At 34.8% G+C, this 15,370-nt stretch overlaps 1 protein-coding gene across 2 annotated transcripts; it reads right to left on the bottom strand.

Annotated features, from left to right (window-relative positions):
- Positions 1 to 11,185: 11,185 nt before the first annotated feature.
- Positions 11,186 to 15,120, bottom strand: LOC120413490 (uncharacterized). 2 transcript variants are annotated; one of them, XM_039574346.2, is made up of 3 exons: positions 13,559 to 15,120; positions 12,520 to 13,499; positions 11,186 to 12,463 (listed from the first exon to the last, which is right to left on the bottom strand). In XM_039574346.2, exons 2-3 carry the CDS (start codon positions 12,684 to 12,686, stop codon positions 11,491 to 11,493), a joined length of 1,140 nt encoding a protein of 379 aa, XP_039430280.1. In that variant the 5' UTR covers positions 12,687 to 13,499; positions 13,559 to 15,120; the 3' UTR covers positions 11,186 to 11,490. The 2 variants fall into 2 exon arrangements, with proteins under 2 accessions (XP_039430280.1, XP_052565617.1); XM_052709657.1 differs by having other exon boundaries at positions 12,520 to 15,120.
- Positions 15,121 to 15,370: the final 250 nt, after the last annotated feature.

The following is a 15,370-nucleotide window of genomic DNA, read 5'->3' on the forward strand; positions in this document are numbered from 1 at the left end:
ACTATAAAATTGGTCTAGCGAACAAAAATCAGGTTCACACAACCACACATTTACAATTAAAAAAAGCGAGATCCTTTTTCGAGGAGGATGATCAACGGGAGGAATAAAACTTGATGCGCTGTGATCATTGGGAGGATGAAATGATGAAAAAATGCTATCCTGATTTGGATTGGACTGCACCGAGGGGTCCTTCGATGGACTTTTTTTCTTTAATTTTTGTTGAAGGTTTCAAGCCTTTTTTAAAACTATGTATTATAATTCAATTTTGAAATATAGTTGATGGACCCCTCGTGAAGGACTTGAAATCCTGGTGCACCATCAAAACATTAGAAAAAGGATGGACCCCAAGAAAAAGTATGATAACCTTACTCAACACGGAAATCTCGATCAAAGTGGACCACAAAAGAACGAAAGAAAAAAAACAGAATAAAAATTGAAAGCGAACGCTCAAAGGATGATGTAATCTCTCCCCCAGAAAGAAGAGCAGAAGGACCCCGGGGTCGAACGAAAGAATCGCTCCGTGCCTCAGCCTAACGGGATTTGAGGTCTCCTGAGCGGGTGTTAGAATGTTGTTTGAGCTTTTCAGCGGGTCTCTTTTCGAGTACAGAACTCACTTACACTGTTGATGGAGAACCAAAACCAAAAAAAAAAAAAAATAAAGTGGAATTACCGTGAAAGGCGAAACCAGAAGAGAACGTTCTTAAAACAGGTAAGTTTTTATCAACATGACGAGCGCGAAAGAGGTTCTAATGGAGTATTACAAAAAAGAGAGGAAAGGGAAGGTTTCAGCCTTTGAAGAGAGAGAGAGGAATAAAAAAACAGAACCTTACGACGACGGGTGTCAGTCTGTTGGCGTTAGAACAGGCTGGTTTTGGATTTGGACTGGGTGTGTGGGAATTCTGAGCTGTCTCAGGGTGCGAAAACTAACGGAACTTTTGCTCGAAATGTTGATTATGGCGTGGGAGGATTACGTCAGGGAAGAAAGTTGAACGAGAAATTCTAGCTGGTTGGTCTAACCAGATGTGGCGTAAAACGAAAGGTTGATGAATTTGTGTGGCATTTTACCATTTTGAAACAGAAAACATGTTGAGGAATTGAGTTACAAAATGTTTAGCTCAAATCGTAAGTTGCTTAAAGCCCAAACTAGAAGATTACGCTTTTCTTTTTTTTTAATTCAGTTTAAAAATAGTCTTACTTGATTTTGACTTTTTATCATTAAAAGTTGAGATTGCAAAATACGTTCATTTAAATTTTCAATTTTCATTATTTGTTTTAAGGGAATAAAAATTCCAAAATCAACCTCAACAGTTGAAATGACCAAAACATGTGATTCTGTCCTTCAACAAGTTTTGTTTTCTTGATTAACAAAAAAAAAAAATCGAAATAGGGAAATACTCGTATGTTTGGAAGGAAAAGCTCTCGCTCCTAACTCCATCCAATTTGCTTATTTTCACTATTAAGACAACTAATTTCGCAAAACTATTGATAGAAACTTGCTTGCTCACTTCTTATTGAGCTATTTATCAATCGATTGAAAACGCTTTCAATTAGCATTAATTGAATGTCAAAGTTCTGACCTGCCAACATTAGAGGCACGCTGAAATGAGATGCTGTTCCCCAAGTTTTGCTAGAAAAGCACAGAAAATTTCACAAAAATTTAATATATTATACATTGAAAATGGTACGAATAGTGTCCGAGATATCGCTATCGAGAAAAAAATATTTTCACAAAATTTCATTTTTAAGAGGCTATATTCAGGATTGCCAGGTAAAAAATTAAAAAAAAACCTGGTCAAGTACCGATAAAAAAATGTGGAAACTTCTGACAAACTAAAATCTTAAAATTTCGATTAAGGAAGGGTAGGGAAGATATGGAAAGTTCATAAAAATGAGATGGTTCAGTTGATTTTTTGCCCTCATATATATTTCCAACAATAAAAACGTTCATTAAAATCTGGCATTCCAAGAATTATCTGGCAACCTGTTAACCTTGGCTGTATCTCAACAAAAGTTAAAAAGTCAGATTGTATAAAATGCCTGAGGTTTTTTTTAAAAAAAAGCGAGGTGCTTCATAATGTTATTTTGAATTGCAAAAAAAATAACTGATTCAAAATAATATAATTGAAATTTTTAATTTAGTATGAAAATATTTCTATTTTTTCAAAAACAATTTTTTTAATGTATTACTCCAAAACCAGATTTTTCACCATTCTTAACTCTTTTTTGTTTGGTCTTTCATAACAATTTTCGAAAATCAAAAATAAGTATTATGGTAATTTACTTTTAAGTGATAAAAAGCAAAAAGGAATCCGGATTACTTCTGTGGAAATCTTTTTTTTTTTAATTCCTTATCAAAACTGACAACTTGGCCGAAGACACCAAATCGATCATTAATTTTCTAAAATGGATTTTCCGAAAAATAGTGAAGTTTTGGAGCTTTGGTGTCTTCAGAAGAGATTTGATTTTGGAAATCTAACTTTTTTGGAATATTTTTGGGATTTTTTTATGTCTTCTAAAAAGTTGTTTGAATTGTCAATCCAAGCAACTTTGTCGAAGACACCAAAATTGTATCTAGTAATCTACGCTTTCTACGACCAAATTTCTTCAAACTCAAGATATCTTCATATGAACAATTCTAATTTTCAAGGGAAAACCATATGGTCCGACCCCAACGAAATTCGAAAATTGTCCAAATAACGTTGTTCCATTTAATTTTGCCCGCTGAATTTGAATCTATCCTCAGAATTGAGCCAAAGTGTCAAAAAATCGATTTTGGTCAAATTTTGGGTTTCATGTGAAATTACCATTTAAACCCAAAATATGATCAAGATTACAAGATACAATTTTGGTGTCTTCGACAAAGTTGTTTGGATTGGCAAGCCAAACCGCTTTTTATAAGACAAAAAAAATCATAAAATATTCCTGAAAAGTTTGATTTTCAAAATCACCCTACCCTTGCGGTCTGGACCACTGTGTAATATTTGCAACATTTTCTTGCAATTCCGTGAGACACCATTTGAGCAGTTCTCTCAGATTTCGATCATTCGTTTTTTTTTTTGTATTTTTTAATCCGACTGAAACTTTTTTGGTGCCTTCGGTATGCCCAAAGAAGCCATTTTGCATCATTAGTTTGTCCATATAATTTTCCATACAAATTTGGCAGCTGGCCATACAAAAATGATGTATGAAAATTCAAAAATCTGTATCTTTTGAAGGAATTTTTTGATCGATTTGGTGTCTTCGGCAAAATTGTAGGTATGGATATGGACTACACTGGAAAAAATGATACACGGTAAAAAAATTGTGATTTTTGATTTAACTTTTGTCATTAAAACTTGATTTGCAAAAAAACACTATTTTTAATTTTTTTTATTTTTTGATTTGTTTTAGAGGACATCAAATGCCAACTTTTCAGAAATTTCCTGGTTGTGCAAAAAATCTTTGAGCGAGTAATGAATTTTTGAATCAATACTGATTTTTTTTTAAATCGAAAAATTGGTCGCAAAAGTTTTTCAACTTCATTTTTCGATGTAAAATCAAATTTGCAATCAAAAAGTACTCCAGTGAAATTTTGATAAAGTGCACCGTTTTCAAGTTAAATCCATTTTTAGGTGACTTTTCTGAAAATAGTCGCAGTTTTTCATTTTTTTTAAATTAGTCACATGTTTGCCCACCTTTGAAAAAAAAACATTTTTGAAAAGCTGAGAAAATTCTCAATATTTTGCATTTTTGAACTTTGTTGATACGGCCCTTAGTTGCTGAGATATTGCCATGCAAGTGTTTAAAAACAGAAAAATTGATGTTTTCTAAGTCCCACCCAAACAACACATTATTTTCTAATGTCGATATCTCAGCAACTAATGGTCCGATTTTGATTATTAAAATATGAAACATTCGTGAAATTTTCCGATCTTTTCGAAAAAAATATTTTCAAATTTTTTAAACCAAGACTAACATTTCAAAAGGGCCAAACATTCAATATTACGCCCTTTTACTAACATCTTTGGTTTAAAAATTTTGAATATATTTTTTTCGAAAAGATCAGAAAATTTTACGAATGTTTCATATTTTAACATTGAAAATCGGAACATTAGTTGCTGAGATATCGACATTAAAAAACTTAGAGACTTAGAAAACATCAATTTTCCTGTTTTTAAACCATTGCATGGCAATATCTCAGCAACTAAGGGTCGTATCAACAAAGTTCAAATGTGCAAAATATAGAGAATTTTCTCAGCTTTTCAAAAATATTTTTTTCAAAGGTGGGCAAACATGAGCACTAATTAAAAAAAATGAAAAACTGCGACAATTTTCAGAAAAGTCACCTAAAAATGGATTTAACTTGAAAATGGTGCACTTTATCAAAATTTCACTAGAGTTCTTTTTGATTGCAAATTTGATTTTGCATCGAAAAATGAAGTTGAAAAATTTTTGCGACCAATATTTCGATTTTTTGAAAAAATCAGTATTGATTCAAAAATTCATAGCTCGGTCAAAGATTTTTTGCACAACCTGGAAATTTCTGAAAAGTTGGCATTTGATGTCCTCTAAAACAAATGAAAAAATATAGTTTGTTTTTGCAAATCAAGTTTTAGTGACAAAAAGTTAATTAAAAAATCATCAATTTATTTTTTTACCGTGTATAATTTTTTTCCAGTGTAGTCCATATCCATACCTACAATTTTGCCCAAGACACCAAATCGATCAAAAAATTCCTTCAAAAGATACAGATTTTTGAATTTTCATGCATCATTTTTGTATGGCCAACTGCCAAATTTGTATGGAAAATTATTTGGACAAACTAATGATGCAAAATGGCTTCTTTGGGCATACCGAAGGCACCAAAAAAAGTTTCAGTTGGATTAAAAAATACAAAAATTAAAATTAAAGAAAATAGACCGTTTTCGTAGATAATTGCTCATTTACAGAAAAAGCACTGCAAATTGATGCATCTTTTTCTTGATTAGTAGGAAATTCAATGTTTGTTCCAAAAATGTCATAAAACAATATGTTTGAGACCAATTTAGGATCAACTCGGATCGTTTGCACTCTAGGACAAATTTGTTGGGCAAAGAATTCCTCATAAGGCTTAATCATGATTCTGCTTAGAACCATACGATGGACGCACGAGAAATAACCTGGACTCACTTTTTTTTTACTTTCAAATAAAAGTGAATGAAAAAACGCTAACCCTGATCGTTTAAAACTCCCACGAAACTGTAAACATGTAAACAAAGAAAAGAAAAAACTCCTTTCAACACCTGACTCTCGAAATGCTGGAATCCTGCCTACCCCGGAAGGATCTCAAGGCGGCCATCCTCCCTCGTGATGATCCTTAATGATGGGAAAAGTTGCGTTGACGGAAATCGTTCTCACTCCTTTTTATGTCGCTCCATTTTTTTCTACTCACTCATCCTCCGAAAGAACACCCTCTGTTTGATTGATAAACATAAGTTTTAGGGTTGATTTTCGGATGGAAAAAAAAGTTTTTCCACATTAATTTGATGGCGATGAGAAAAAGGGTATTTGTTCGTGGGCGCGTTTTCTCACGATTTCATTGCTCTAGCCGAACGAAAGGGATATTCGTGAAGGGGTACGTTTTGAGTTTCAGATGGAACCGTTAGAATGGAGTCCTTTTTTTCTGTTTCAGGGTTACGGAAACCGGGTGTTGGACGAGGTCGTGGGATTCGGCGGATCAGATTCATTTGTTTGCTGTGGACACCGTTAGATGCGGTAAGTGCCGAGGAAAAAAGGATTGTTGAGGAAGTTTGCTGATCAACAGGAAATAATTTTGTTGAAATTTTTTGAGTTTGACAAGTAAATGAAATACAAATCCAACAACCCACTTATCAACAAGTCAGTAGCTCCCGCTCGACACTTCATATTCAGGTGAGTATATTAACACCTTTGGACGAGAGGCACATCCCTCAAAACTACCCCAAGTAGCGCATGACTTGCCAAATTCCAGCCAGCCAGTCATTTTGGAGGTCGAAAGATCGCTCGGATCAATCACCCGCAAATGTGGTAGGTAGCTGATCATCACGATCACCGTCTCCGACGATCGTCAGCCCCTTTTGACACCTTCTACTCTTCAACTAGTCAAGACGTTCTAAGAACGGTAATTTAATCAAACCTCATCATCTGTGAACACTGGTAGTTACGCCCGAAGAAAGGGGCCGATCCTACAAAGAAGCTTCAAGCCTTCGGGCAGATCACTGTGCAGCTTCACAGAAACAAAGTTGTTGTTTGATGAATGCAAATAGCCGACTCATTGCGCGCGTAGTCACTTGAACTTTTTTTCGCGGTTCTGGTACGACTTCTGGGCTGGTTTGACGCTGGTTGATGAAGACGTAAAGTTCATCGTTCCAGTTTTGCCGAGCACGGCGGTCGTCGTCGTTGAGTCAGCGCCAGCCTGTGGACTCCGAGTTGTACGGGCAGATCTGTGAACGGTCTCTGACTGTGCAGCAGCTTCAGCTGTAATCTTGGCGTGCCACCGGGGGCTTTTATTGCTTATTTTTTTAGAAGAATTTTAAATTAAACAATTAATCTTTAAAGAGGCTTTTTGTCTGAAAATCGCTTTTACATCTCAACATTCCGAATTTCATTTTTTAACAAATTACTGCAAAACCATCCCCTACCCCCTCGTCACCGCCAAGTTCTACCTCCCGGACTCCAGCAGACTGTCTCCGGCATCACCCCTCGAGGAGAAAGGTGTAACTAACTCGTTTGAGTGGAGGAAATTGTTTGTACTAGTCGTCGCTGCCATCATCGTCTAACCGCCTCTAGCTCTAGCAGGAGCTTCTATTATTGATCTAACCTTCCTCCGTAGGTTCAAGACCACGAAGTCCCAGTTGCGGACCCACAGACTCCATTATATAACCAAAGTACCGTTACGTCAAGGAGAGAAGGGGACTTGTCCGGGTTGGTTGATGACCATATGCGGACCGGGAGGACCCCTTGCTTGAATGAAGAGAGTGTATGAGTGGGAGGGTAATCCACGACGTGGGTGATGACGAAGAAAGGTCTTGAGACCCCGGAGCAGTGCGGCAATTATTACAGCATCCAATGCATTGGATAGTGGAATTTTGCTTAAAAAAAATTGGCCATATTTTTATTTGATTTCAAACAAGATGTTTCTTTGGTTTCCCTTTGGTTCAAATTGGAATTACTAGAATTTTGACCACTCGCAGACTCTAAACACAACCTGCAGAACTTGAAGAAGCATCGACCGGCAACGAGTCAAAAGTGTTTAAGTCACGGTCACGAAGGTTCTCTCTCATTTTCCTTCCTGGCTCCAGCCAACCGCAATCTTCCCGACTGTTGGAAAAATAGTGGGTCAATTTGATTATGAAAATTATTGGAAAATTGTAGACCCATTAGGAACGCCAGAGCTGCGATGATTGGCTGCCCCGCGTCAACCCCTGGAAACTGCCCTAGCCCAGAATGGCCATAGGCCACAAAGACCCGGAAGATTTTGCGACTTGGAGGCTCAGTAATAAATTGCCGTTTCAGGTCTATTATAGGTTTTGGCAAGATTTTTGCTCGTGTAGCGACAATAATCGATCGCTATTAGATCGCCGAACCGAACATTAATTTGTGATTCTCACGGCAATTTTTTCCAATAAAAAAATGTCTCTAAAATAATATCAAATAAGCATAAACACGTATCCCTGAGGAACGATCCCTTCAAAACCAATTTCTGGCAATGATTTTTTAATAACAACCTTGTCCTTCATGCATTTAAACTGACGATTCAATCCGTAACTATAGCGTCATTAATTTTAAAAGTTCTTCGAACCAAAAAAACGCCTCAATTTCGCTGCAATCTTAAACATGTTTTTATTGAAAGTTAACGGTTTTTCGCTCAGGGTCACACCAGTGAAACCTGTTGCCTTTTGTTTGATATTTCCAACATGCAAAAAAAAAACATCGAAGAACGTTCTTTCTCCAAGCCCATCAATCACCACCATAATTATGCTAATCAGAACTTTCGCGGTTGAATTTTTTGCCTTTCGATGGGTAATTAAGGATCGCAATTTTGGTGCCCTTGAAGATCAAAATTGAAGGGTTTCTACCATAGGGTGATCGAAAATTTAATTTTTCGTTGTTGTTTCTAACAAATAGCTAAACTGATAAAACTGTTTTAACTTTTTAAACCAACAAAAAAACACAAAAATTAATTCAAATATCGCCCTAACGCTCTCCTCGGAGAAAGGTACATCGCCTGACCCCGTCTCGATGTACAGAGACATCAAACCGTCTGATTATTATGTTGCCAAAGAGTGAGGTGAGCGAAACACGCACGAGGACAAGACATCGGTAGCGATAACGAGTGGTCAAGCCGGTGAGAGCAGCAGCAGGAAAATGAGAACATTTGGTCAATAGGTGAATGACCTGGGCTGGACCAAGAGCGAAAAAAAAACTGCAAAAGAGAGAGAGAGAGAGAGAGAGAGAGAGAGAGAGAGAGAGAGAGAGAGAGAGAGAGAGAGAGAGAGAAAGAGAGAAGAGCAGAAGAAAAAAAAGCTTGTGATGAATTGGGAGATGGAGATGGCAAAAGATATTGCAATAAAGATCAAGTTCAACAGAGGGGCTGAAATGAGGTGAAATAACGATGTTGGAGTGAATTTTCTTAAGATGATATTTAATAATTTGCTTAATCGAAAATATATTAAAATTGTCATAAAAACACAAAAATAGGTGACAAAAAACTGTAATTAAAATTTTATTTAAATGACTGCTTTTTCAGTGAAATCATAGAACAATCAATCTTGAATTTAATTCAACTTTTCTTCGAACTTTTTTATTTGCAAGAAACTTTGTTTATTTTATCTAAAAAAAACTCTGTTTGCGTCATTAGTTTCATGTTATCATTGCAAGTTTAACCGTCACTTTTTTTCGAAATTATTCGATGTGATAAGGGGAAGTTGAAAACAATGTAAATCGATAAAATCGACGATAATCGTCGATAATATTAGCGTCTAATGTGACGATAATGTTATCGTTTTCGTCGGAACGATAGATTATCGTTATTGTTATCGTTATTTCGATAATTCTATCGGCAATAATCAAAAATATTCAGAGAATGCCATTTTCGAAACTTTCAAAGTAATCAAATTTTCATATTTTGCAGGATGCGTATCAAACGAGACGAAATGTTGTGAACATGTTAGCCAAGGTTGTTAATCGATAGAATTATCTTCGATAATATTATCGTCTAACGATAACTATATTCGGGACAATAACAATAATCTATCGTTATCGTTATCGTTATCCAACGATAACGATAACCATTATCGTTAATTATATCGACGATAATGGACGATAACTCATATTTCACATATTTCTAAAATTTACTAAAACCAACCAAATGATGATGAATTTTAAAGCTTCCTCTTAGTAATTTTTTTTTTGATGATATTGCAAGTTTCAAAGTATAAATACTTAAAAAAATCACATAATACCGGATTTTTTAAAGTACTCAATTTTTATAATTCGCAATCAAACGGTATCAAACGAAACGAAATTTTATCTGCTTTTCCATTCATTAAACTCTTAATATGAATGCAAAATTTCGATTCGTTTGATAACCATATTGCGAATTATAAACAATTGAGTATTTTCAAGAAAATACGGTATTTTGTAAAAAATTGAATATTTCATTCAAAAAACTCTTAAACAGTTAAAATACATGCAAAATTTCTAATCATTTGGTGACCATATTGCGAATTAAAAAAAATTAGTATTTTCGAGAAAATACGGTATTTTGTAGAAATTAGAATATTTCATTCAAAAACTCTTAAATAGTTGAAAAAAAAAAACATGCAAAATTTCGAATCGTTTGATACCCATATTGCGAATTATAAAAATTTGAGTATTTTAGAGAAAATACGGTATTTTGTGATAATTTGAGTATTTTATGGGTAATTCTCCGCCAACTCACACAGCAGTTGCCCCGACCCCTCTCCGATTTCAATGAAACTTTGTCCTAAGGGGTAACTTTTGTCCCTGATCACGAATCCGAGGTCCGTTTTTTGATATCTCGTGACGGAGGGGCGGTACGACCCCTTCCATTTTTGAACATGCGAAAAAAGACATGTTTTTCATTATTTTGCAGCTCGAAACGGGGATGAGATAGAAATTTGGTGTCAAAGGGACTTTTATGTAAAATTAGACGCCCGATTTGATGGCGTACTCAAAATTCCGAAAAAACGTATTTTTCATCAAAAAAAATTAAAAAATAGTTTTGAAAATGCTGCCATTTCCCGTTACTCAAGTGTCAAAAATCGTGAGATATGTCATTAGGGTGTAATATGGTTGTATGGAAAAAAATAAAGTTGTCCAAATTTAGTGAGCACAGTACTTTTTTAGTTCCTTCTGGGGTCCTAAACAACTCCCCAAAGTTTGGGACCGATTGGTTTAGTCCTCACTTTGCGCAAAGCGATTCAATTTTCCATATAAATTTGTTTGGGGAAAACCATTTTTTTGGATTTTGGTATTTATCAAATCCACGTTTCATATTATATCAAAACCGGACTCATATTCGGATGCTCTGGAATGTCCTCTACAACTTTCCCGAAGAGAGTATGGTGCTAGCTTGCCCCTAAAAAAAGATACAACGTGTTCAAAACTCGTCTAAAACGTGTTTTTTGCTCGAAAATCACGTTTTAGACGAGTTTTGAGGACGCTATATCTTCTTTCAGGAGCAAGTTAGCACCATACTCTCTTCGGCAAAGTTGTAGAGGACATTCTAGAGCATCCGAATATGAGTCCGGTTTTGATATAGCATGAAACGTGGATTTGATAAATACCAAAATCCAAAAAAATGATTTTCCCCTTACAAATTTAAATGGAAAATTGAATCGCTTTGCGCAAAGTGAGGACTAAACCAATCGGTCTCAAACTTTGGAGAGTTGTTTAGGACCCCAAAAGGAACTGAAAAAGTGCTGTGCTGCAAAATCGATTTTGATATTACACCCTAATATGTCATTTTATGGGAAATTTAACGTACATTTCGAATCTGCAATAACCCAGAGAGGTCATTTTTTCATTTAGAACAAAATTTTTCATTTTAAAATTACGTGTTTTTTCTAACTTTGCAGGGTTATATTTTAGAGTGTAACAATGTTCTACAAAGTTGTAGAGCAGGCAAACAGACAAAAATTTTGATATATAAACATAAGGGGTTTGCATGTAAACTTTACGAGTTATCATAATTTTACGAAAAAGTTTTTTGAAAAAGTGACAATTTTGACCATTTTCGACCCCTTTTTCGATGTTTTCACCCCTAAAACTCATTCGTGTGCTTTCAAAAGTATTTTTATCGAAAAGTTCAGCAAATTTTGCATTTAAATGATCTATTGAACATTGATTTTGGCTTAGCTATTGAAAGAATGTGGGTATTTTCTTTGAAATTTTTTTTAAACCATGATTTTTGTCGTAATTTTACATTTTTTTTATTTATTATTTTGTTTCTTTTTTTTATTCACGCTTCTAGTGTTTACAGGAAATGTTTTTTTTTGATAATTTGTTCTGATATTCTATAACTGTTCCGGATTCAGATGTTGAAGTTGCTTTGAACAATATGCTATTTGATACATCTGGAACAGCACAATGAAAGCTTCTTATTCCATCTATTTTTGGTGCTGATTTAAACCGTGCTGCCAACTGCTTCTTTGTTTTGTTACAGTCTTCTTTTGACACAAATACTGGATTTATCCCAGGAGCATTAGTTTTAGCCCACTCATAAAGTTCTTCCGGCGTTGTGATTCGTTGTCCTTGGAGACTGGCCCTTGAAGCATTTCGTTTCAAAGTTCCACCTAATCCGTCGCTGGGTCCTTTTCCATGCGAAGTAGCGAAAAAGTGCCACTCTGCACTTACTCCAAAATCCTGAGCATGCAAACGTAGATTTATCATGTTATATTTGTTTTTGTACTGGCTTGCGGCACCGTCTGAAAAATAAATTATTTTCTTCAAATCCACCTGCTTTTGGCGCAAAAGCGTAATAAGTTGCCCTTGGAAGCAATGAACTGAATTTGTTGAATGCTCCAAGTAATCCGAAATTATAACTACATTCAACGGCTTTGGTTTTCCGTCACAAAGAACGTAGCATGCAAAAGGATGAACTGTTGACATTGCATTATTCCAGTGCACTCCTTGAACACTGTTTTGTTGAATAAAGGAATAATTCTCCGAAAAGTCAGCCACGACTAAGATTTCTCCAGATCTTAAATTGTCTCTTATTTCCTTGAAATACTCCGCTTGTTTTTTTGCAATAAAGTCGTGCGTTCTCAATGGTGGAAGAAGATTTACAAACATCTCGCAAAATGTTTCACTGTCTTTAACGTGAGTTTCAAAACTGCATCGGTCCTGTTGCACCCATACATCATATTGTATGTTTTCGATGAAATTATCGTGGAAATAATCAAGCATCATTTGTTTTGTTTGCTCCGTTTCTCCACAATACCTAAAATATGAAAATAAATTTAACGTGATTTTACGATGACAACTATTTCAACTGACATGGCCTCATTTCTGCTATTGGATGGAAGTTCTTCATGGCACCTTCCAAGAAAACATTCTTCGGATGGAGGTTCGCAAAGAGATTTTTTTAAGCAATCTCTGTATGTTGGAAACACTGATTCACCTTTTTCATTTGTTAAAAGGTGTAGATTTGATCCGGCGAACATCAATTTTACATTTTCGTGTTTAAGACACACACAAACTGTGTGAGTGCCTGCAGCACCGGCTAGAACGCACTCTTTGGGTCGTAACTTAGCAAATGTAGAAAATCCTATTTTGCACTCCGGTTTTTTTTCATTGAACCACGAATAAATTTCACTCAGATTTCCTAAAATCAGCCTTTTTTGCTTATGAACTCGAGTATCTCCTTCTTTGACACTTTTATATTCTTTCCTTCCTGGTAGTTCACGACTAATATCTGGTTCGCGATAAAAAGATACAACCTAAAATTACAAAAATGATAATTTATGCAAATATGCAAGGAGAAATTGGAAATACTTGATCAATAATATCTAAACCTATCGGGTTTCCCATTTTCTGTACAGTGCATAATATTCCGTGCTCTTGAACGATGGATTTAGTTTTCCTTGCGAGATGTTGAGTACAATTGAATTCTGTTGCAATTTTGCTTATGCTCCAGGATTTTGGAACAACCGATAAAACGAGCATTTTTTCGTTGTAACTTGAAGAAGTAGCAAATTTTTGCTTTAATTGCTGCATCATTTCATGGAAGTATTGTTCTTCTTCGGATAAATTTGTTAAACTTGTTCGTTCCACCAAAACTTCTCCGCTGATGTTATGAACGCATTTTTGTAATTCTCTGTTTACTTGTTCTATTTTATCGGCTCGATGCTTAGCAGATCTTCTCAATTTTTTTTTAGTGGTTGGAGTTTTTCCAATTGCTTGTAAAACTTCGTTTATTGAATTTAGATTTTCATCTGATGGTTTAGCAGTTTCATGTGAAGAAACTTGACCTAATTCTGTGGAAGAATGAAGATTTTGTCAAAATATTGCTTTGAAAAATGTCACAAATACTTACCACATTCTAAATCATTACTCTCCAAAGCGTTCAATGGGACCTCTGCATTACGTTCTTCTTGATTGTCAATCCCTGTGCGAACATCATCGTAGATAGAAATTTGTAAAACGACTATAACTACTAAATAAATCTATAAAAAAACAAACCTTGATACTGTTCTGCTTCTCTTGTTAAGTTATCCAAATTATTAAAAATGTATACTTTGCAATTGACGCATAACTTTCTGCCTTCAATAACTTTAACATAATTTTTGTGAATGGTATCGTGCAATTTTTCATTGATAGTAAAAATTCCTTTATGTTGTCGTTTGTGAAGGTTTAGTGGGTTACAGCAATTTTTTTGTCTTTCACTGTATGAATCCAAGTAGTATCGTCTGTGGCCCAAACACAATGTTTTAATTATTTTTACATTACAACGCAACTTCAGTAACAAAATTTGTCGATCTGACAAACCAATTTGATCAACTAATCCACCAGAACAAATAGATTTAAGTTTATTGCCTATAGAGCACTGCATGTCGAATAGTTGCGCGCAAAATAATAGCAGAAAATGCGAAGTATGTGTCGGGCCAGAAACAATAAACTCAGACTTGAGTTTTTTGTTATTTTTTTTTTGTTTTATTATGGGATAAAGCACTTGTCAGATAATCTATTTTGTCTTCACATCTTGATTCTGCGCAACTACGATTGGTATGAAATGCTATAAAAATGCGGTTGTGCACCAAATTTGTTGATGCATAAATGTTTACATATTTTGTTCAAAGCAAAAAATAATAAAATTATTTAATTTATTAATTTATTGACAAGTAATGCTCAATATTTTTTGAAAAGAGATCATCTTAATGCAATGAGTTTGCGAGAATAAAAAAAGAAACAAAATAATAAATAAAAAAAATGTAAAATTACGACAAAAATCATGGTTTAAAAAAAATTTCAAAGAAAATACCCACATTCTTTCAATAGCTAAGCCAAAATCAATGTTCAATAGATCATTTAAATGCAAAATTTGCTGAACTTTTCGATAAAAATACTTTTGAAAGCACACGAATGAGTTTTAGGGGTGAAAACATCGAAAAAGGGGTCGAAAATGGTCAAAATTGTCACTTTTTCAAAAAACTTTTTCGTAAAATTATGATAACTCGTAAAGTTTACATGCAAACCCCTTATGTTTATATATCAAAATTTTTGTTTTTGTCTGCTCTACAACTTTGTAGAACATTGTTACACTCTAAAATATAACCCTGCAAAGTTAGAAAAAACACGTAATTTTAAAATGAAAAATTTTGTTCTAAATGAAAAAATGACCTCTCTGGGTTATTGCAGATTCGAAATGTACGTTAAATTTCCCATAAAATGACATATCTCACGATTTTTGACACTTGAGTAACGGGAAATGGCAGCATTTTCAAAACTATTTTTTAATTTTTTTTGATGAAAAATACGTTTTTTCGGAATTTTGAGTACGCCATCAAATCGGGCGTCTAATTTTACATAAAAGTCCCTTTGACACCAAATTTCTATCTCATCCCCGTTTCGAGCTGCAAAATAATGAAAAACATGTCTTTTTTCGCATGTTCAAAAATGGAAGGGGTCGTACCGCCCCTCCGTCACGAGATATCAAAAAACGGACCTCGGATTCGTGATCAGGGACAAAGTTTCACGCAAATCGAAGAGGGGTCGGGGCAACTTTTCCCGATTTCGTGTGAGTTCGTAGAGAATTACCCTTATATAAAAAAAACTCCAAAACAGTTAAAATATATGCAACATTTCGAAGCGTTCGATAACCATATTGCGAAATTATAAAAATTTGAGC

Source organism: Culex pipiens, chromosome 3, assembly GCF_016801865.2.
Source record: "Culex pipiens pallens isolate TS chromosome 3, TS_CPP_V2, whole genome shotgun sequence".
In the NCBI taxonomy this organism is placed as follows: Eukaryota; Metazoa; Arthropoda; class Insecta; order Diptera; family Culicidae; genus Culex; species Culex pipiens.